The sequence below is a fragment of the Ranitomeya imitator genome, chromosome 7, assembly GCF_032444005.1.
Source record: "Ranitomeya imitator isolate aRanImi1 chromosome 7, aRanImi1.pri, whole genome shotgun sequence".
Lineage (NCBI taxonomy): Eukaryota > Metazoa > Chordata > Amphibia > Anura > Dendrobatidae > Ranitomeya > Ranitomeya imitator.
Genome location: NC_091288.1, coordinates 74,506,905 through 74,531,086, shown reverse-complemented (window position 1 = coordinate 74,531,086; position 24,182 = coordinate 74,506,905). Strand labels below are relative to the sequence as shown.

The 24,182-nt window shown below is 44.1% G+C and overlaps 1 protein-coding gene across 2 annotated transcripts; it reads left to right on the top strand.

Moving 5' to 3' along the window:
- Window positions 1–7,952: 7,952 nt before the first annotated feature.
- Window positions 7,953–19,156, top strand: SUMO3 (small ubiquitin like modifier 3). Of its 2 annotated transcripts, none has more exons than XM_069733522.1 (4): window positions 7,953–8,219; window positions 13,892–14,020; window positions 16,197–16,268; window positions 17,841–19,156. In XM_069733522.1, the coding sequence occupies exons 1-4, from the start codon at window positions 8,199–8,201 to the stop codon at window positions 17,901–17,903; spliced, it is 285 nt and encodes a 94-aa protein (XP_069589623.1). In that variant the 5' UTR covers window positions 7,953–8,198; the 3' UTR covers window positions 17,904–19,156. The 2 variants fall into 2 exon arrangements, with proteins under 2 accessions (XP_069589623.1, XP_069589624.1); XM_069733523.1 differs by lacking the exon at window positions 7,953–8,219 and adding an exon at window positions 8,253–8,531.
- Window positions 19,157–24,182: the final 5,026 nt, after the last annotated feature.

Here is a 24,182-nt window from a genome sequence, read left to right as displayed (position 1 = left end):
GCCATCCTTAAGCTGCGAAAACAGAAAAAACCCATCCGAGAAATTGCTGCAATATTAGGAGTGGCAAAATCTACAGTTAGGTACATCCTGAGAAAGAAAGAAAGCTCTGGTGAACTGATCAATGCAAAAAGACCTGGGCGCCCACGGAAGACAACAGTGGTGGATGATCGCAGAATAATCTCGATGGTGAAGAGAAACCCCTTCACAACAGCCAACCAAGTGAACAACACTCTCCAGGAGGTAGGTGTATCAATATCCAAATCTACCATAAAGAGAAGACTGCATGAAAGTAAATACAGAGGGTTCACTGCACGGTGCAAGCCACTCATAAGCATCAAGAATGAAAAGGCTAGACTGGACTTTGCTAAAAAAAAATCTAAAAAAGCCAGCACAGTTCTGGAAGAACATTCTTTGGACAGATGAAACCAACACCAACCTCTACCAGAAAGATGGAAAGAGAAAAGTATGGCGAAGGCGTGGTACAGCTCATGACCCAAAGCATACCACATCATCTGTAAAACACGGCGGAGGCAGTGTGATGGCTTGGGCATGCATGGCTGCCAGTGGCACTGGGTCACTAGTGTTTATTGATGATGTGACACAGGACAGAAGCAGCCGAATTAATTCTGAGGTATTCAGAGCCATACTGTGTGCTCAGATCCAGCCAAATGCAGGCAAACTGATTGGTCATCGTTTCCTACTACAGATGGACAATGACCCAAAACATAAAGCCAAAGCAACCCAGGAGATTATTAAAGCAAAGAAGTGGAATATTCTTGAATGGCCAAGTCAGTCACCTGATCTCAACCCAATTGAGCAGCATTTCACTTGTTAAAGACTAAACTTCAGACAGAAAGGCCCACGAACAAACAGCAACTGAAAACCACCGCAGTGAAGGCCTGACAGAGCTTCAAAAAGGAGGAAATGCAGCGTTTGGTGATGTCCATGAGTTCAAGACTTCAGGCAGTCATTGCCAACAAAGGGTTTTCAACCCAAGTACTAAAAATGAACATTTAATTTAAAGTTATTGAATCTGTCCAATTACTTTTGGTCCCTTTAAAAACAGGGTGGCACATGTTAAGGAGCTGAAATTCCTAAGACCTTCATCCAATTTTAATGTGGATACCCTCAAATGAAAGCTGAAAGTCTGAACTTCAACTGCATCTGAATTGTTTTGTTTAAAATTCATTGTGGTAATGTCTATAACCAAAATTAGAAAAATGTTGTCTCTGTCCAAATATATATGGACCTAACTGTATATAGAGTATAGAGAACTATACAGGACCCATATACAGTATAGAGAAATATACCCTCCCTGTATATAGAGAACTATACACACCGCCATACATAGTTAACTATACACTCACCATATATATCAATCGAAATTCCGAAAACATATCAACAAAATCTGGGGAAGAGTACTAGTATTTGTGGTAATAACCCAGATAATAGATATAATCGCTCCAAACAATAAATATAGAAAAAGGAGGAGAACCAGGAGCATATAGTGACGATATAAATAAAATAATCTTTATAAATACAAAAGAGTTAAAACTATGGACATCAGTAATAATCGCAATGTATACCACAATACAGCATCGAAAAAGGGGAAAAATGAACCAATACACACCTCACATCTCACCACCCTGACAAAATATGGAAGATGATCATAGTATGGCTGTAAGCAATACACAACATATCATACAGAAAAGGTACAAGGGGGAGGGGAGTCGCAACTGTGACGGGTCCTAGCAAAAAATAGAAGGCAAGTGCACCCTGACAGCTAGAATGAACCCCATAACAGCGGCGATATCCAAACCCAATAGAACAATGCCATATACAGGGCCTAGCCAAGAGTAAAAAACAAATACACCCTGGCAGCCAGGAAAATCCTTGTGACAACAATGTAGCTGGAGCATGCCATATCAAAAAAAGTAATGGCCTGAGATGCAGGCGTCACAGCGGTATAGCTAGAGCTAAATATAGCATGCCATATCAAAAGAAGTCATGGCCTGAGATACAGCCGTCACAGCTATAATGATACCTGGCACAAAAAGTGAAGCCAGTGCGCCCAAATGGGTAGGTAGACCCCTGTAGACATAGCAGTAACCAAGTTGTATGCTTACCAGTGCAGATGTGGGAGGAAGGTGAAAAGGTCCCGCCGGTAGGAACGCCCCGACGCGCGTTTCGCAGCGTTAGAACGCCACTTCCTCAAGGGGATATGTGGTTTGGAGGAACAGGACCTGCCTATAACCCCCCTAACCTGGTCACATGTCCAGTCACAGCCAATCAAAGTAGCGCTATCGGCGCATGGCACTGCGGCGGGGAAGCTTGACAGGAGGACCTGGCGCCCAGCCAGGCACGGAGGCCAGGAAGAAGAGGTTCCAGACCTGCATGCAAGGCAGAAAGGACGCCCGCCCACATGCCAGCGCCGCCCGCACGCAGGGCCATGCGCACGGCCACAGGGAGGCGTGCCAAGAATAAATATGGCAGAAGGAGATGAAACAAACGAGGTAATAAATATAACAAACAGTGCCCACACATCCACATATAAATATGGCCATGCAGATGGTAATAAAGAATACAGACATAAAGCAGCACAATGTATGCCAATATACACAGTAAGAGTAGCGATAAATAATTAGGTCCATCAGAAAGCCGAAGTCGGATGTCATGTATTGCAGGCCATTCCGTGGGCTCCAAAGAGGGGCACTTGATGATCAGGTCCTTCAAGTATAATCCACTTATGTAACCGGCACAGATGACGGTGGCAGTTGATAAAGGGTGAATGGTACGACCAAAGACAGGGAGGGCCACAGAACAGGACTCACATAGGAACAATTACTGATAATAAAAGAAAAAAAGGTACATATTAAAAACAGAATAAAACCAAAACTAAACAAAAAACCACCGGAGGGACCCTAGTAGAAAAGGTTAAAGATGGAACCCACCACTAAAGAAAAGAGGCACAGTAAACTAGAGGTAGGGAGCGAAACTAAGGGATTCATTAAGACCTTTAGGGGTCATAGTGTCAAGCCTGACTATCCACTTGGTTTCAATCTGTGCTAATCTTTTTTTGTTGTCCCCACCTCTGACACCCAGATGAAGCACATCTATCCCCCGCACCTTAAGTAATTTCTCATTACAGTTATGGTGCAACCTAAAGTGGCGGGGGATAGTTTTGAGATCCGTCGATGCGGACACTGTCCTGGCCGCGCCAATGTCCCGCACATGCTCCCGTATGCGAATTCTAAGTTCGCGAGTAGTAAAACCAACGTATATCCTGGGGCACGGACAAGTCGCATAGTAAATAACATTGGTAGTGCCACAGGATATACGCTGTCTGATTTGGAATATTTTAGAACCATCGCTGGAAGCAAAGTCCGAGCAGCGCAGGACATTGGCGCAGGCGAGACAGTGCCCGCACGGGATACATCCAGGGCGAGGGCCACCAGTACCAAAAAAGTTTTTATCCAGGACTGGGATGTAATGGCTCCTCACCAACATATTACTAAGGTTGGTGCCCCTCCTGGGGGTCATGAGGGGGAAAGAACCCAGGACAGCACACAGGAAAGGCTCGACCTGAAGGACAGGCCAATGTTTCTTCAAAATAGACCTCATACTCTCCCATTCATGGTTGTAGGTGGAAATGAATCTGATACGCTCATCCCCACCTACAGTGTGACGTCGGGCATTGGAGTGCAATAGATCGCCACGCGGTGTGTTACGAGCCCGATCGTAACCAGCCTTAATAGACCTGCGGCTGTACCCACGGGCCATGAATCTGTCCTTTAGGTCCATGGCCTGACGCTCAAAGCGAGCCTCAGTGGAGCAAATCCGCCGCACCCTGAGGAACTGTCCGACCGGGACGGCCCTAATGGTGGCTGAGTAGTGGGCCGAGGAGGCATGTAGTAAAGAATTGACAGCGGTCGGCTTCCTGTACACATCCGTCTGGATGCGCCGGTCAAGATCGACCTCCAGACGGATGTCCAAGAAGTCGACCGCAGCCTCACTGGAATTATATGTGAGCCGTATATTAAACGAGTTGACATTAAGACTCGTCATAAATTCCTCGAGCTGGCGGGCAGACCCACCCACAAAAACAGAATATCATCGATGTAACGATGCCAGCACGGCACATGGGCAGCAAGCGGTGGGTGTTATGAAAGGCAATTCAGTACCACAATGGACATAGCGGTCAGAGCACATACAGTGATCTGACAATAACCCAAAATCATAGAACGAGCTCTGAGACGTGGGAACTCTGCAGACCGCAATCCCTAATCCTCTCCAAACAACACTAGAGGCAGCCGTGGATTGCGCCTAACTCTGCCTATGCAACTCGGCACAGCCTGAGAAACTAACTAGCCTGAAGATAGAAAATAAGCCTACCTTGCCTCAGAGAAATACCCCAAAGGAAAAGGCAGCCCCCCACATATAATGACTGAGTTAAGATGAAAAGACAAACGTAGAGATGAAATAGATTCAGCAAAGTGGGGCCCGACTTTCTTAACAGAGCGAGGATAGAAAAGGTAACTTTGCGGTCTACACAAAACCCTAAAGAAAACCACGCAAAGGGGGCAAAAAGACCCTCCGTACCGAACTAACGGCACGGAGGTACACCCTTTGCGTCCCAGAGCTTCCAGCAACAAATTAGACAAGCTGGACAGAAAAAATAGCAAACAAATAGCAAAGAAGAACTTAGCTATGCAGAGCAGCAGGCCACAGGAATGATCCAGGGAAAAGCTAGTCCAACACTGGAACATTGACAGGAAGCCAGGATCAAAGCATTAGGTGGAGTTAAGTAGAGAAGCACCTAACGACCTCACCAGATCACCTGAGGGAGGAAACTCAGAAGCCGCAGTACCACTTCCCTCCACCAACAGAAGCTCACAGAGCGAATCAGCCGAAGTACCACTTGTGACCACAAGAGGGAGCTCTGCCACAGAATTCACAACAGGTGGGCCCCCGTCGCCGAAAACCTCCCTCTCCCAGGCGCCAAGGAAGAGGTTAGCGTACGAGGGCGCACACGCCGCGCCCATCGCTGTGCCACGCTTCTGAAGGTAAAAATTGTCTTTAAAGACAAAAAAATTGTGGGCGTACTCCACCAGCTCGAGGATCAGCTCACACAAAGGGCCACCCAGGTCGGAGGCCCCAGGAAGCGGCGGACAGCCGCCAAACCATGGGAGTGGTCTATACAAGTATAAAGGCTTTCGACATCAGCCGTAACAAATATAGTGCCCTTGTCCACAAGGATGCCATCGACCCTAGCCAGGACGTCCGTCGTGTCTTTAACAAAAGACGGCAACGTTTCCACTAGTGGTTTAAGGTAGTAGTCAATAAAACGACATACGGGATCACATATACCGTCGATCCCCGACACGATAGGACGACCCGGGGGGTCGAGGGCATCCTTATGGATTTTGGACAGTAAGTAGAAAGTTGGGACCCTCGGTGACCTAGCCAAAAGGCCATCAAGCACCTGCTTGGTAATAACATTTTCATCGAGGGCCCCAACTAAAATATTTTGTAATTCCCATAGAAAAGGAGCTGTGGGATTGGAGGACAGATTGAGGTAAGTATTTGAATCTCTGAGCTGCCGAAAAACTTCCCGCTCATATTTAACACGCGGCCAGATCACCACGTTCCCCCCCTTGTCCGCTTATTAAAAAACGACGTCTTTCATAGACTTGAGTTGTATGGCCTGACGTTGTCTAAAAGTAAGATTGTCAAATGTCCGTCGCGCCGACAATTTCTTGAAGTCCTCACCATATATAGTGGTTATGGAAAGTATTCAGACCCCTTTAAATTTTTAACTTTGTTTTGTTGCAGCCATTTGGTAAATTTCAAAAAAGATAATTTTTTCTCAGTGTACACTCTGCACCCCATCTTGACTGAAAAAAAAAGTAATTTTTGCATATTTATTAAAAAAGAAACTGAAATATCACATGGTCATAAGTATTCAGACCCTTTGCTCAGACCCTCATATTTAAGCCACATGCTGTCCATTTCCTTGTGATCCTCTTTGAGATGGTTCTATTTCTTCATTGGAGTCCAGCTGTGTTTAATTAAACTGATAGGACTTGATTAGGAAAGGCGCACACCTGACTATATAAGACCTCACAGCTCACAGTGCATGTCAGACCAAATAAGAATCATGAGGTCAAAGGAACTGGCCAAGGAGCTCAGAGACAGAATTGTGGCAAGGCACAGATATGGCCAAGGTTACAACAGAATTTCTGCATTACTCAAGGTTCCTAAGAGCACAGTGCCCTCCATAATCCTTAAATGGAAGAAGTTTGGGACCACCAGAAGTCTTCCTAGACCTGGCCGTCCAGCCAAATTGAGCAATCGTGGGAGAAGAGCCTTGGTGAGAGAGGTAAAGAAGAACCCCAAGATCACTGTGGCTGAGCTCCAGAGATGCAGTAGGGAGATGGGAGAAAGTTCCACAAAGTCACCTATCACTGCAGCCCTCCACCAGTCAGGCCTTTATGGCAGAGTGGCCCGATGGAAGCCTCTCCTCAGTGCAAAACATATGAAAGCCCACATAGTTTGCTAAAAAACACATGAAGGACTCCCAGACTATGAGAAATAAGATTCTCTGGTCTGATGAGATGAAGAAACACCTTTTTGGTGATAATTCTAAGCGGTACCTGTGAAGAAAACCAGGCACTGCTCATAACCTGTCCGATACAATCCCAACAGTGAAACATGGTGGTGGCAGCATCATGCTATGGGGGTGTTTTCAGCCAGAGCCCTGACCTAAACCCAATTGAGCATCTCTGGAGAAACCTGAAAATGGCTGTCCACCAACGTTCACCATCCAACCTGACAGAACTGGAGAGGATCCTCAAATCCAGGTGTGAAAAACTTGTTGCATCATTCCCAAGAAGACTCATAACTGTACTAGCTCAAAAGGGGCTTCTACCCAATACTGAGCAAAGGGCCTGAATACTTATGAACATGTGACATTTCAGTTTTTATTTTGTAATAAATTTGCAAAAATTTCTACATTTCTGTTTTTTCAGTCAAGATGGGGTGCAGAGTGTACATTAATGAGAAAAATGAACTTTTTTCAATTTACCAAATGGCTGCAATGAAACAGAGGGAGAAATTTAAAGGGGTGTGAATACTTTCCGTACCCACTGTAACTATACCCCCCCCCCCCCCGTATATAGGGGGCTATATACCCCACAGTATAGAATGGGCTCTACCCCCATATAGGGGAGCTCTCTACCTCACTGTATATAGTTATGCACCCTCCCCGTATAGAGGGGGCTATATACCCCCCAGTATAGAATGGGCTCTACCCCCATATAGGGGAGCTCTATACCTCACTGTATATAGTTATGCACCCTCCCCGTATAGAGGGGGCTATATACCCCACAGTATAGAATGGGCTCTACCCCCATATAGGGGAGCTCTATACCTCACTGTATATAGTTATGCACCCTCCCCGTATAGAGGGGGCTATATACCCCACAGTATAGAATGGGCTCTACCCCCATATAGGGGAGCTCTATACCTCACTGTATATAGTTATGCACCCTCCCCGTATAGAGGGGGCTATATACCCCCATATAGAGGGAGCTATACACCCCTGTATAGAATGGGCTATACACCCCTTATAGAGGGAGCTATACACCCCCCTGTATATAGAGAACTACATGCCCCCTGTACATATACACACACGCCTGTGGATGGCGCCACCTGGCGGTAGACTATATAGGCAGCTTTTCTGAGGGCAGAACTAGAAGTCTCAGCACATCATTGCAGGGAATACAGTGTGGCCCGCACACAACACTCGCCCCTCCTGTAGTTATGGGGTAACTCTGCCCGGCCATTGTCCCAAGCCTCGTGTCACCACGAGGTGTCCGTCCTGCCCTTCCCCCACCTCATCCGCCATCATCCACTTCCCTTCCCCCACCACAGACATTAGCAGCCCTTCCCCCATCCCGCCGGGCGCGCCCCCGTGTGGTCTGTGCATATTATAAAAGGACGCACGAGGTTTCCGCTGAATGCACTCAAGGGGGAGGGGTAGGACGACATGCACGCGCACCGTGCACGCGCTTTCGTCACGTGACTCCCCTGAACCAATAACCTTACATCACAATGTGGGGGTGACGCGCGCGCCCGAGACAAGCGAGTTAGAAGTATAAACCCCGACGGAGAGAAAGAGCGGGAGAGCAGCCGCAGCCATGTCTGAGGAGAAGCCCAAGGTAAGGACTGCGCACAGCCCCGGGGCGGCCCGCGAGGAGAACCGGAGCGGCACGGTGCGGAGGAGACGGGCCGTGTATGAGCGGCGTCCTGGCGGGTGATAGGCCGCAGCGGGGGCAGGAGCACAGGCGGAAGAGCGGCGGCGCTGATCTTATACAGGGGAGGACCCGGCCACAGGGGAGGGAGGAGCGGGGGAGGAGGAGGCCGGCTGTGCGCGCATAAGCTGCAGTGTCCCGGGAGATTGCGCGCCAAACCGGCTTCTCCTGCACGTGTGCACAGTCCGCGCTCCGCTCCGGCCCAGGACCAGCGCCATGGTAATGTGTGAGCTGCCCGGCCGCCACCTGCAGCCGTCCGGGGGGGATGTACGCGAGTACCGGGGGGTAGTGCGCTCAGGCCCGGCACATGGGAGGGGGCAGAGACGGGCCTGTCCGGCCGGAGGCCCGGGAGCAGCCTCACACTGGTGGCCAGGCCTCTACCTGGGCAATATTTCCGCCTTCCCTGAGGAGTTAACACTCTTGTTTACAACACTCTTGTTTATAACTTGTTGCTCTGGAGACCGACCTCTGCTGCTGGACACGGATCTGCATTTGTGCAGCCTTTAAGCTTTTTGTTATTGTACTTGTGCACATGGTAGGATCATGTTGTCACCTCCTTAATCCTGGCCACCTCAAGCTAAACGGCAGCGGTGGTCGGTCTCCTAGGCAACAAGCTGTAAAGTATAAATGCTTCGAGCACCATAGTTATGTGGCCAGTGTGTGTGTATTCTCCTTGGGCTCCATTCACATGGAATACATGGCGTTGTATCACTGAGAGCCGGGTGATGACTGGGATACCAATTGTGAATGTGTGGGGCTTCCACATTCTACAAAAAAGACCCCATAATAATCGGGGGCCCCTGCACTAGATGGGTGAGCAGAGCCTTCTATAGCTGAGCGCTTGTGTGGGCCTCCAGCTATTCCTGTATACATATGCACATGTGACTGGAGAAAGCCCCTGATGGACTCCTCCAGTGGTGGAGAACAAAAGGATCAGGGACTGAAATTCGGCATGTCTGATCCCTACACATTAGGTGGTCTGCAGGTTCCTCCAAAATCAATGGCTAACTTCTTTGTGTATGGGATACTTTAAAGGGGTTGTGTACTGCTGGACCGACCCTATTCATAGTTTCTGTGCAGGAAAAAGCCTGGCCCTGATTAATTATTGCGTTCACACCTGCTTTCTTATGTGTTTTTTTTTTGTCTAGTGTTGAGTATTTTTCACCTGGTTTTCATTTACCCCATAGTCCTCATTCCATTTGTGGATTTTATTTTTCTCTATTGCATTTTCTCCTTTCTTTTTCCCCCCTCACCCATGTTTACCACTATGGGTGGCGTCAACAGTTTTCAGCCAATTCCTCATTTTCAATTTTTGGAAAAGTCACAAAACTTGCGACAAATGTTTGCACTCTTGTCACCCCTCACACACAAGTTTTTCCACCATTTTGATTAATGGTGCGACTGTTTGTGCCAAAGGTTTTTTTTTTCAGTCCAGTTTTGTGCACCATCTTAAAGAATTTAATACAAAAGCAGCAAATGCAACAAGGCACAAAAAAGTGACTCTCAAAAATAAAAGCACAAAACTAGATTTATTAAGGTCTTTAGTAGGGTATGTGCACACGTATTTTTTTAGGGCTGCGGCTTTTTCCGCAGCAGATTTCAGAAATCCGCAGGTAAAAGGCCCTGCGGATTTACCGCGGTTTTTATGCGGAATTTGTGCGGATTCCACCTGCGGTTTTACACCTGCGGATTCCTATAGAGGAGCAGGTGTAAACCGCAGCGGAATCTTCACAAAGAATTGACATGATGCAGAATGTAACCAGCAGCGTTTCCGCGCGTTTTTTCCCGCAGCATGGGCACTGCAGATTGTGGTTTCCATAGGTTTTACATTGTACTGTAAATGCATGGAAAGCTGCTGCAGATCCGCAGCAAAATCCGCAACGTGTGCACATAGCCTAATTTACCCCCTGGTCTGGTATTCCTTCAAATCTCAGGACACGTGACGATGCCTCGAGAGCTTCAGTTCCTTGAAATAAACCATGTACATCTAATGAACCATTTTAACTTCACTCCCATTACCGGACCTCTGCCAACAGTTGAGTGAAATCCGTCCGTCACAGGTTCATAACTTATTAGAAGACATCGTCAGTACATTTTATGAGCAGTGCAACTTGTATTAGCACGAGTAGGTGTTCAGTCTTTAGATGAGATCATCCACTGGTAGCAAACCAGAGCTTCTGAAAACTGGAAATTTAGTTGCAGTCTCTGATTGGCTGCAGTGGTCAGGTAACTGAGCAGCATGCATCATTAAACATTGTACTTGTAGTCGGCATGCTGCAGCCATTCAGTGGTCATCCGATATAGTTTAAAGGGAACCTGTCGAGTTCCCATGCACTCCAATCCTTGAGCATTCAGCTATGTGTGAGTAAACTCCTTCGCTAACCAGCCATGTATAACATAATTCAGTTACATAAATGCATTAAAAAGCATTTATAACCTTTCGATTTGCTAATAAGGGCTTTGACTAGTTGATGGGGTTAGTTGACCCAGACTAGTGAAAGCCCTCATTAGCATGTTATTACGCCCCTGTGTCATCGCCACTCATGCAAATCTGCGCGTGCGCTCATTACAGCAGCATCTCTGAAGCCGGGGGGTAAGCATTCCTGCATCAGAGGAAGCGCACTGCTCATGAACGGAAACGATCTTCTGAACTTCCGGTCATGTGCAATGCACCTCTGAAGCCGGGAAGTGTACACCTGGCTTCAGAGGCGCTGCTGCTGGAATCATGAGCTGTGCGTATACGCAGTTTTGCATGAGTGGCGAAGATTTTGCTTCATGCCCATATCCAGCAGTCCCGTGACCCATTTAGACTAACCAAATATCTGGGAGCGTTCATAAGCAAGGTTCATAAGAAGGTTCATTCACCATTGTCTGTTTGCTACGCAGCAGATTGATGGGGATGCAGAGTTTCATCCCTTTCCTATCTGAAATTCATTATCTTTTCTAAGGCAAGGCTAACAATACCTGAATCGTGGAAAACCCCTCTAAATCTCTCCAGTAGTTTTGTTGTGACTGAAGTACTCAAACATGAAATTTACTCCTTGCCTTAGGCTGCCGTCACACTAGCAGTATTAGGTCAGTGTTTTACATCAGTATTTCTAAGCCAAAACCAGGAGTGGAACAATTAGAGGAAAAGTATAATAGAAACATAAGCACCACTTCTGCATTTATCACCCACTCCTGGTTTTGGCTTACAAATACTGATGTAAAATACTGTCCATATACTACTAGTGTGACTGCATCCTTGGGGAGACTGAAGACTGCCTTGCTCAATTACAGCTGTAGCATTTTACTTTAGTTTTACCCTTAGTGACTGAGCCAATATTTTACCTTAATGACCAAGCCAATATTTTACAATACCGACCACTATCACATTGTGCTATTAACTCTGGAACGCTTCAACGTATCCCACTGAGTCTGAGATTTTTTTTTTCATGACATATTGTACTTCACGATAGTGGTTAAATTTTCTGAGATATGACTTGTGTGTGCTATGAAAAAAGGAAATTTGACAACATTTTTCAAACTCTTATTTTTTTTTTGTGCCCCTTAGACTCTATATGACAGAAAATACCCATAAGTGACACCATTCTAAAAACTGCACCCCTCAAGGTGTGCAAAACCACATTCAAAAAGTTCATTAACCCTTCAGTTGCTTCACGAGAACTGAAGCAATGTGGAAGGAAAAAATGAACATTTTAACTTTTTTTCACAAAAGATTAACTCTAGACCCAAACTTTATATTCACAAGGTTAACAGGAGAAAATGGACCTCAAAATTGGTTGTGCAATTTCTGCTGAGTATGCTCATACCCTGTTTGTGGGGGAATTCTAATTTTTGGGCACACATAAGGGAAGCGGCACCATTTTGACTTTTTGAATGCAAAATTGGCTGGAATCGAGAGTTGACACCATGTCAAGTTTGTGGAGCCCCTAATGTCTTGAAATGGTGGAAACCCCCTCAAGGATTTTATCCAGGGGTATATTGAGCATTTTGAGCCCACAGTTACGACTCAGAATTTGATAACATTAGATCGTCATATAGATTACGTTGTCATTATTCTTGGGCGCAAGTGCTCGCTACTACATTTTGCATCGGGTGCTCAGGTATGCACCAAATATCGCAGGTGCTCGAGTCTTTGCCCCTTATGTTTCGCAGCTGTTAGGACACCCAAAACAAAAAACTTTCGGGAATCTGGAATACTCCGTGCATACCAGAGCACCCGATGCAAACTTGAGTAGCGAGCACTTGCACTCCACTAGCTGTCATATAGTCATCAGTTGTTTTTTTTTTTTTTTGATTTGGTTTTTTTTTTCCAATGTAAAAAAAAAAAAAAAAAAAAATTGACTAAAACATTAACTAAAAAAAAAATCATTTTTTAAATTTTACTAAGGGGGTGACGAAGGGAATTTGATTTACTATTTTTTTTTTATTATTATTATTATTTTGATCACTTGGTGGGGTCAGTGAATTACAGCGATCACGTGACTGGGAACTGTAGAAACCATCACTGATCTTGTTCTCCGGGGTCTCTGCTACCCTTAGTAGTGGAGACTCTGTAGATTTTCTGACTCTGGGGGGCACTATACCCTTATTTCTCAGTGCCACTTTTTAACCACCCTTAACTTCTGCTTTTAAAAGGTGTATCGTTGTCAGTTAATAGATTTTGCACCAAATGTAATCATTCCTATGATATCAAATTATAAAAATGTAGGAAAATAGAGTTGCAACTTTTGTCTCTAGAATTTAGTTCCTATGGGAACCTCAAATTTTCAGTGGTGCCATAATTTTGCTGAGTCACTTGTTGCTGTGTAACTGCAGCTTTAATGTGAACTTGCCAGTAAGAAATAAATGTCAAAGCAGGACAGAACTGTTAGATAAATATTGTATCATTATCAGTGTATTTTTTTGTTGAATTTTTTTTTTCTTCTAAATATTGAAACGGTTGCCTTACAGATTTACCATCAGTTTCTGAGAAGCAAAGTCAAGTGACAGCCCAAATTGTTCGGGAGGGGGGGAAAGTACTTTCATGGGCTATTGTCAGATCTTGGCATATCGTTGACTGTTAGGAATTTTGCTGATCCTAAGACTAAAGGAGCTGGAGCAAGGAAAAGCATTCCAAAAGTCTCACTACGGCCCCTTCCGTACTTATAATGACTCTTTAGGGATACACTTGCTAATATGTGGGCAGTTTTGCTTTGCTGCTTCACTTCTGCCCAGACACTGGATATGTTTAGCATGTGTGCAGTTGGTCTTAATAACTTCCTGGGTCTACAGAACTGCTGAAAGTGCAAAAGGCGCAAAAGTAGTCGCATGGTGAAATGACATTCCCCCTATTTCTTGGTAGGAGCATGGATATTGCCATGTCTTGTTTTTAAGGCACATAAATGCAGAGGTGCGAGGTATGCAGGTAGTTATACAACTCTGAGCACAATACACTTTGGGAAGTGACCGTTGTCTTAAAAGAAATCATGATGGTCATTGTTACATGTAAGAAAAAGCATTAAACAGACTTTCTTGAATTTAACCTGACAATCTTTTTTTTTTTTTTATTATTATTATTATTTTTTTTCCCTTAGGAAACCGTAAAGACAGAAAATGATCACATCAATCTTAAAGTGGCAGGACAGGATGGATCAGTCGTCCAGTTCAAAATCAAGCGACACACTCCTCTAAGCAAGTTAATGAAGGCATACTGTGACAGACAGGTATAGCAAACCGAAAAAACACCAAATAGCATTTTTTTAATATAATATGCAAATAGTTTATGGACTTACAATGTTTTTAGTTAAAATGGTTGTCTAGGATGAGAAGCGTGGTTGCATTCTTCCAAAAAAATAATAATGGTCAAAACATCATATCTACCCCAAAATAATATGAATAAAAACGTCAACTCGGCACACGCAAAAAAAATGGAGACGCTACAGGTCTCTGATAATGACTTTTTTTTTTTTTATTAAACAAGCTTTGGATTTTTTTTTTTTTGCACTACTTAAATTTAAAAGAAACTAGACATGTTTGGTATCTGTGAACTCGTAATGGCAGGTCTGTTTTAGCATTTTCTGAACATGGTAAGAATAAGAATGTTGAATTGCGTTTTTTTTTTTTTTTGCAATTTCACTGCACTTGGAATTTTTTTCCCAGTTCCCAATACACTATATGGTAAAATCAATGGTAGTGTGCAAAAAAAAGCTTTCACATGGCCGTATTGATGTAGAAATAAAAAGGTTATAGCTCTTGGAAGAAGGGCAAAAAAGGAAAATGGCCCAGGGGTGATAGGGTTGTCTGAAATATAACAGTGAACATAATTTCAATTTGTAACTAGTTTTATAATGTACAGCAAGTAAAAAACAAATCCCCTTCCTTTTCCATCTGTACATTGACTTTTTTTATTTTTTGTGTCCTGCGATGAAGTTCTGTTTGAGACTCCCCAAACCGCATCATCAGGCGGCCGGGACTGTTACTCTCCTTTGCCTCTTTTTCCACCCTGAAACAGAATGTCCTCATGGTGCTGCAGTTACTCCCCACAACTGTGGTCACCGCCCTGAAATGGGACGTTATTAGTGACGTGTGAACAAGGGGCTGGGTTGGTCTTTGTTTTACTGAGTAGGAGTTGGTTGTCAATTCCAAGGCATGCTTAGTACTGCTCACTGTGATCTTTCATTTCACATTGGCTGTGTGCTCCCTCCCCGACTCGTCACTTCACTCTAGAGCTACTGAGGGAGAGATTCGGCAGTGCAGATTGAAGAGGAAAGATCAGGCGGAGCATACTGAGCTCTTACCAGCTGGCACATGCTCAGTTGTACAGAGATCAGACCAGAATGCAGCATTAGTGCTGCACAAGTGGCTCTTTTAGGTAAAGGGGCATTGTTACATGGAGGCGGTGTTTTTGGGTGTTTGATTCACCTTTTCCTTACCCCCGCTGGCTGCATGCTGGCTGCAATATTGGATTGATGTTCATTCTCTGTCCTCCATAGTACACGCCTGCGCAAGGCAACATTGCCTTGTGCAGGCATGTACTACGGAGGACAGAGTATGAACTTCAATCCAATATTGCAGCCAGCATGCAGCCAGCGGGTAAGGAAAGGGTGAATCAAACACCCAAAAACCCCGCCTCCATGGCTGAAGGTTGTTCCCTCCAAATTCAGGTGACAGTGTCCCTTTAAAAATGTCTGGGGAGGTGACAGGTTCGCTTTAAGAATCCCCAGTGCATGCTTTGAGATTCAAAGGGAGCATTATTAGAAGTAGGAGAGAAAAATACACAAAGGAAGTTAAAGTAGAGAAGGAACGATAACTTTTAAAATGTAAAAATGTAGTAATTTGATGTAGAGTATTAGGTTCACTGTTAGGATTTGGAAATGCCCCTTAAAATTAGCTTGATCCTACAGACTTGAAGATTTTAGAGCTTATGCTTTACTGTTATATCAACTCTTGCTTTCAGGAAAATTTTCCAAATTTTAGTCCTGCACAAATCAAAACCTGTTTCTGTAAAACTTCGAAAATATTTTATAAGGGATCAAATAGACACTTAATAGATTGTAAGAATACAGCATGTCCATTTACACACCCCTGTGGATGAATTAGGAATGTCATGATTTTAGCGATCACATGTGCTGTAGTTCTGCGTTCACCACTGCAGCCGATCAACAAAGACTGCAAGTAGTGGTGGGAGGCAGTGTTGGACCTGCAGTGAGTATAGCAAAGTGTAATCTTTGTGTCTGCAAACCTAGAAAATAAGGAAAAATGTATATCTTGCAAAACGCTTAAATTCATGACTTTTTAGATACTTAGTTGGCAATGAAGGGTTATTGGCTTTATACTTTGGCAGTGTTTTGCTTCTTACAGCTCAATTGAGGCAACTTATAACTTTTTCTTTTCTCTTAGGGTTTGTCGATGAGACACATACGGTTCAGATTTGATGGTCAGCCTATTAATGAAACGGACACCCCGGCACAGGTATGACCACTTGGTTTACATGCGCTTCTAGTACATTAGGTCATAACTTTGTAGTGTTTTGTCTCTGAACACAGTGTTTTTAAAGAAGGGGGAAATACACTTTTTAACCCCCTTAATGGATTTTGTACCTGCAATTAAAGGGTATTATTCTGGAAGGGTCCCAGATGGCACTTAACCTCTGATGATGGAATCAACCCTTTATCGTCTATTTAAAGGGAACTTACAGAACCCCATAGGTCTCAAGCATGGTGCTTTGAAAATCACTAATCATTCTCTATGGGAGATGAAGACCTCACTTTCTCCAACAGTCCCAGAAAATGAATAGGGAATTTTAGACCACTCTTCTTGGGACTGTTATGGCTTCCAACGGAACCTCATTGATCCCTAGAATGGTGTCCCAAAATGCCACATTGAATCTGTGGTGCAAAACCGAGCACTGGATTTTGCCATTTTTGATAAATGAATGCAGCATTTTAAATCCATGCTTTTGCAGATTAGTGGAACTTCATCCCCAGGGACTTCCAAGCTGTCAACAAGTTATTTTAATGCTGGGGATTCATGTCATCTGTCCTGGTGATTGGTGGAACCTGTACTGATCTAATGGTGATCACCTGTCCAATGTATTTGTGATGAGTTGTTTAGGCTGAAATACCCCTAAGATGTAATTACCTGAGAACTCTTGGCACACTTACTGATGCTATTTTGGCCTTTTAGTAGCCTGTTTGGACAGCCTAGCTGCCCTTCCATGCTGATACGATTGATAATATGATCGGTCTGCGCACTTTGAAGATCAGTTGATCGCTGCTGCACATGTCCTGATTGCACAGTATGTTGACTGATTATTTTTAAGCAAGCTTAAAGGGTATATTTAGGCACATTTTTTATTTTTCAGAAAGTACCAAACACTAACCGGCAAGTAGTTGCTACTTACCTGCCTGTTGCACACAGCGCCGTTATTCCCCGCTACAGAGCGGTCACAAACTGCTCCTGCTAGCAATTCAGCTGATGTCACGTGGACACAGCAGCAGATTCTTCTCCGATCTGTTGACAGGGCTGGACTTCTGACAGCCGGATACCCGCTGCCTAACTAGGGAATCTGGCTGTCAATCAGAATGTCAGAAGTCCTGTCCTGTCGACAGAGCAGGGTGGAAAAGAGGCTGCCGCTCTGTCAACGTGACGTCAGCAGACTCAGTTGAATCGCCGGCATGAGGGAAGAAAGATACCCAACACCGAAGGCAGATGGATAGCAACTACCTGCCTGTTTGTGAAAAACAACAAATGTGCCTAAACACGAAGTTCTGGATATCCCCTTTTAAAGATAACCAGTGAAGTGATCTGCTCATTCGTCAGTTGTTTAGCAGTCAGTGTAGACTGGCAATAATCTGGAAATTGGTGTTTCTAGTAACACTGTCCTGAGAACTGGCCAGTCTAAATTTCCCCCTATAATTTTTCATGACCCTAAAGGAGAAGGTAGTGAATAACTGATCACTGCAATGTGATACTGGTTTTGATGAAAGGCTGCATCCTGTAGGTGATACAATGTTAACATCTTGTTTCCTCCTTGTGCTGCAGCTTGAGATGGAAGATGAGGATACTATTGACGTGTTTCAACAACAGACAGGTGGCATGTGCTAAGTGAGTTCCTACGTGGAAGGTGTCCAGTGAGCCTTTATGCACCTAACTTCCTACATCTGCCCTTCATGACAAAGAACATGGTGATCACACGACATTCTGGAAACATTAGCAGACTCTGGAAACGTTTGATTTAACAAATTTTGCTTTGCCCTACATACAAGAGGTGGAAGTTTTGTTGTAAAGAGGGCCAATATCAACAGTTACTTTCCTAAAGTGGTTTTGTTTTCATGTATTGCGTGTGCCACTGTTCATTTTTTTTTTATCTACAGTAATCTTCCATTTTTGTGTTTTTTTTTTGGTTTCCTTTTTCATGTAAATAGTTGGACAAGTTCCCACCTGAGTGTAGCTGACTGCCAGGACACTCCTGATTTCTGTTTGGTTATTACGTCATTACTCACAAAGCCACATTAAAAGTAACGTTGACATTAGGAGCAATCATGGGGGTCGTGGGAGGAGGGACATGATTTTATTCACCAGGTTACACGCCTCTACATGACCTGAGGATGGATCACATTTCAATGAATGTATGAAATGTAAATCCTTCACACTAATGCTGTTTTACAAATAGTTGCGTTTGGGTACTGTATCTGATCTGACATGTCTGAATTTAATTTTGCTGGTTACAACACTCATACGGTCTGTATGAAGGATGTTTCATGCAAGGTCTATTTGGTTTGCCATTAAATTGGCCTTGTCCTATTTACACTATCCCTGGTTCCTTTTAATGCAGCACGTTAAATATTCAGATATCCATTCCTTTTAAAATGAAGATGCTGCTAAAGTAAACCAGTATGTTAGCAAAGTGGCCTTTTTGAGAACATACTAAAGTGTTGCTGTCAATGACCTGTTCAGGGCAAGAAATCTTGGTGTTGGCGATCATTTCCTAAGCAAGCTATGGTAAACAGAATGCTACAATTGGCTAGGACTCTTAATAGCCCACTGTTTAAAAGTTGATCCCAATGCTTCATTTCAACACTGATGCCATTTTCTTAGCTAAAGTGGCATGTTTGCAGTGGAAACTTAGACGTTGGCATGTTTGACCAAAAAACTAAATATTCCCATATTTTGGATGTATTAGTTGTCCAGTACAAAGAACGTAATTCCAGCTGAGTAATAAAAGAAATACTCTTCCAAAAAAATTCTTATTTGTAACTCATTAGTCTTCTTCAGTGTGGCCTCTGGTTTCTTTTAATCCTTATCTGCTGGATAAATGTATTATTTCAACTACAAAATAAAGAAAACTTTAAATCTGATTGTGTATCAGTTGTAATGTGCGCAATAAGTAAATGTGATTTTAAATGGGTTGTATGGCATCTTTATATCTTAGACCTATCCATGGTGGAGGACATCATTGCCAGATTGGTGCGGGCCTGACGCCCAGATTGGTGCGGGCCTGACGCCCAGCTGCCCAGATTGGTGCGGGCCTGACGCCCAGCTGCCCCCACCAAAGCACTGTTTACATTCAGCTGCTGCGTGTTGTAAACAGTGTAATGCTGGGAAATTATGAGGACTGTCACTCTAGTGTACCGTCATTCTGCAGCTTGGCTTGGGCCACATGCACACGTTGAGTGTTTGAGGGAAGGTTTTACCTCCAGTATATGCAAGCCAAAACCAGTAATGGGTAAAAAAAAATGCAGAAGTGGTGCACGTGTTTCTACAGGGTTGGCCATTTATATAGATACACCTAAATAAAATGGGAATGGTTGGTGATATCAAATCCCTGTTTGTGGCAATTAGTATATGGGAGGGGAAAAACTTTTCAAGATGGGTGGTGACCATGGCGGCCATTTTGAAGTCGGCCATTTTGGATCCAACTTTATTTTTTCCAATGGGAAGAGGGTCATGTGACACATCAAACTTATTGAGAATTTGACAAAAACAATGGTGTGCTTGGTTTTAATGTAACTTTATTCTTTCATGAGTTATTTACAAGTTTATGACCACTTATAAAATGTGTTCAAAGTGCTGCCCATTGTGTTGGATTGTCAATGCAACCCTCTTCTCCCACTCTTGGCATACTGATAGCAACACCGCAGGAGCAATGCTAGCACAGACTTCCAGTATCTGTTTCAGATGCTGCACATCTCGTATCTTCACAACATAGACAGTTGCCTTCAGATGACCCCAAAGATAAGTCTTGGGTCAGATCAGGAGACCTTGGTGGCCATTCAACTGGCCCACATGACCAATCCACTTTCCAGGAAACTGTTGCTATCAGTATGTCAAGAGCGGGAGAAGAGTTGCATTGACAATCCAACACAATGGGCAGCACTTTGAACACATTTTATAAGTGGTCATAAACTTGTAAATAACTCATGAAAGAATAAAGGTAGGTTAAAACCAAGCACACCATTGGTTTTTCTTGTGAAATTCTCAATAAGTTTGTGTCACATGACCCTCTTCCCATTGGAAAAAATAAAGTTGGATCCAAAATGGTCACCATCCATGTGCCCCAAACAGGAAGTTGATATCACCAATCATTCCCATTTTATTTAGGTGTATCCATATAAATGGCCCACCCTGTATTCTACTTTCCCTTCACCCTGACAGCACCATACTGAGTGTATCTGCGCTCAGGAAAAGGAAACCTACAGACATAAAACGGCAGTACCTCTCCACTCACCCCAGTGTAGTTTCTGGTCAGGAGACCTACAGGCTGCTGAAGGGAGAAGATTCTCCAGGTTGATGTGCACACAGTGCCAAGTAGATGGCAGATCCTGTTGGCCAGAGGGCTGTTCTGTGGCTGGGGGTGCTTGTATATATGCCTAGGTGGTAGAGGTGTTATATTCATCCACCATCCTATGTAAAAGTCGACTTTCCAGCAAGATACTTAATATAGTGTTGTTAATATTAGTTTGTGTGTTGTGTGTATTTTTTATGGTCTGTCCGAAGTTAGAGTTCAGAGTTACGGGTCACCATTTTAGCCCCTCAGGCACCCCCTGTGTGTAGGATCCCCCTACGTCTGTAGGGACTCAGTGAGGGTCAACAGGGGCAGCCGCCGAGGAGCGGGGGCGCCATTTGCGTTCAAGAGGGTGCCAACCTCCGCTAATAGGCAGGGACTTTTGGTTAGGGACTCCTTAGGGCGTACTAGCCTTAGCCATTAACGGAGTACTATAGGTCGTAGGGCTCTGTACGGTCAGACCAGCCCGGCTGGGCTTGTATGTTGGTGATTTACTACCTGGTATTTGGTGTGTGTTTGTATATTTTATCGGACATCATCACATCAAGGGACTCATAGGGCATTTAGAGCAAGCCGTCGAGGAGCGGGGGCGCCATATTGCGTCCAAGAGGGTGCCAACCTCGGCAGATAGGCAGGGAGTACATGCTAGGGATATATAGGATTTTTTATCCCATTGTTTTCTCCCTCCATCTCTGCCCTCCTCTCACCAAACCAGGCTTTTATAGACCCACTCCTACTATAAGGAGTTGGGGTGTCGTGCTTGTTTTTAATCCAATGGTTTTGAAATAAAGTTATTGCTTAGATTAGTTTTTTTTTTTGTTTTGTTTTTTTCAATTTCTGGTCAGGAGACCTACAGGCTGCTGAAGGGAGAAGATTCTCCAGGTTGATGTGCACACAGTGCCGAGTAGATGGCAGATCCTGTTGGCCAGAGGGCTGTTCTGTGGCTGGGGGTGCTACTATCTGGGGCTTCCTGGTCTGGTATTCCCAGTTGGCCATTTCCTGGTTGGTAAATTGGAAGGCAGCGTATGGGCGAGTCTGTGGTTGGAGGTGAGGCTGGAAGCAGACACGGTGATGGATGTTGATGAGATGGGTGGTGCATGCGCACAAGTTAACCTGCCACTACTGAAATCTGAATGTGTGACCTGGAAGAAAGAGGGCACTACGTGAACACTAGCAGCCATAGCCTCCTCCCACTATTCCTCAAGGATAGAAGGGAAGTAGGTGCGGCTATCTCTGGCAGTGGATGTGCAGCATGGAGAACCTGTTTGACTGGTGGTAATGGAGATGATCCGAAACCTAGCACGGTAGTTTTAAGGCTTAGGATGGGATGAGAACCTTCCTTTAAAGGTGTGCTGACTATTGCAGTTGCCTGTTTTTAAAGATCGGCCCAAGAAAGCGGTTACAAAGCATAACAAGGAATGTGTTTTGTGCTGGGAAGTGCCTCCAAAATTTTACTAAAAGGCTTTGCTACATAGAGGAATTAGTGATGGAAGAGTACTGTTTGCGATTTCAAGACCAAATTAAATCGTTAATCAAAGGTGAAGTTAACCATATTTTAACCCATTACATGCCAAATTAGAAATTTTCATTTTACGGATTTTTCAGAAAAAGGTGTCCCAATATTCAATTAAAAATGACAATGACCTGATTTCCTATTTTGAAAACATTCATTTTACAAACAACACAAAAAAATTGGACCTAATTAAAAAAAAGTATAAAATCTTAGTTGCTAGAAGCAAATGATTAGGTGTCCCCCAAAAAAGGACATTGGTAGATAATAGGTTAAGAGAAATGTGTTACCTGAGGCCCTTCCACCTCAATAATGCATTATGTGGGCAGCACAGTGGCTTAGTGGTTAGCACTGCAGCCTTGCAGCGCTGGAGTCCTGGGTTCAAATCCCACCTAGGACAACATCTGCAAAGAGTTTGTATGTTCTCTCCGTGTTTGCGTGGGTTTCCTCCAGGCACTCTGGTTTCCTCCCACATTCCAAAGACATACTGATAGGGAATTTAGATTGTGAGCCCCATTGGGGACAGTGATGATGATGTCTGTAAAGCGCTGCGTAATATGTTAGCGCTAAATAAAGATTATTATTATTCAGATGTTAGCTCGGAGGAAGAAAGAGTATGCAGAATGAGTTGATGCGAATTGTTCAGATTCATCCTCAGCTGATGATAGTCAGCCATGCTGTTCAGTAGAAGATGAGGTGAAATTTAAGATCATCAGGTCTACGATGGGGGTAAAAACTTCTAGAGAATGTGTCTACAGGATTCCATGTTTAGTAACCTGCAGGGAATGTAAACATTGTGCGCTTCAGGTCCATAAAAATTTGCTTTATCAAAAGCAATAGGAAGAAACCAGTTAAGGTTTGTCCTAATGCACTCAAGAGGACATACCCGTTTCAGGAAGTTCTATGGGAAAAATCTTCAAAAAATTGATGCCATTTCTAAAGTTTCCAAAATGTAACCCTTCACCTTTTTGGAATTTATGATATCTGTATGATCTTTTAGATGGGAAGGCTGATACCTTCTTTAGGAGAGCATGGGAATCTGCAGTTCCTTTAAGCCAAGTATGGCAACCATCTGTGCGGCTAGGTCCCTGGTTAAATGGCTTCAAGAGCTGGATTCACAGACAAGAAATAAATGTCCCAGAAAGCAGCTTTTAGGAGCTTTACCTACTATTCAAAAAGCAGCTGACTTCCTGGCAGATGCATCCGTAGATAGCGTTAGATTTGCCACTTGAGCCTATGGCCTTTCAAACTCGAGGATGCAGAGCCCTCTAGCTTAAAAATTGGTCAGCAGATTTCCAATCAACAAATTGTGCACCATTCCTTGCCCTGTTGACTACTTGATAATGTCTTACATGAGATCTTTGAGAAAGCAGCTAAAAAATATTAAAATACTTTTTCCTTATAGATATATAAGGTCCTTTCCAGGCTCATCAGCTACAGAGAGAGGTGAGAGAGGATAGTGGAAGGAGTGGACGTTCCTGGGGAAGAGAGAGATAACAAAATGGGGGATTCCTATTTAATAAGCTAAACGCCTATAAAACGGGACCCAAACAACCATGATGCCAAACTTTGGGTGAAGATTAAAACTTTTCTGTCATCAGAGCGCTACCCGATGGGTAGTGAATACTGTTTTCGCCAATCCCCACCAGGACAGCACAACAGGAGGTTGCCTCCCAATCCTAATTAGGGACAGGAAACGCAAAGAGGTTAAATATCCCCTCCTCACCATCCATCTTCAGTGTTTTGATAAAGTACCACACCGGTATGAATGCTTCAAAGATTAATACCAAGGAAAAATCAGGTGTCTGGAAAGGTGAAAGAAGCCTGGGGCTTGTGCGCTGCAGTACTCTGCCCTAGTTAGGACAGAGAAGTCCGCCTCTGCAGGAGTGCGATGCCGGAGAACACTGGATGACATAGGGATGCGTCATGCACATGAAGGAGGACGGCATCACAAGAAAAAGGAGACCAAGACCAGTGGCACTCCTCAGACCAGACTATCTGCAGCGGAGTATAATAAGTTATTTTCTTCTCTTGCAGGTTGGGTTGGGGCAGATATACAGCATTATACAATGCTGTATATCAGCCCTGA

Coding starts and splice junctions, on each gene's coding strand:
- SUMO3 (XM_069733522.1), top strand. CDS start 8,199: ATGTCTGAGGAGAAGCCCAAG. Junction 14,021..16,196: donor AGGCATACTGTGACAGACAG/GTATAGCAAACC, acceptor CTTTTCTCTTAG/GGTTTGTCGATGAGACACAT. Junction 16,269..17,840: donor AAACGGACACCCCGGCACAG/GTATGACCACTT, acceptor CTTGTGCTGCAG/CTTGAGATGGAAGATGAGGA.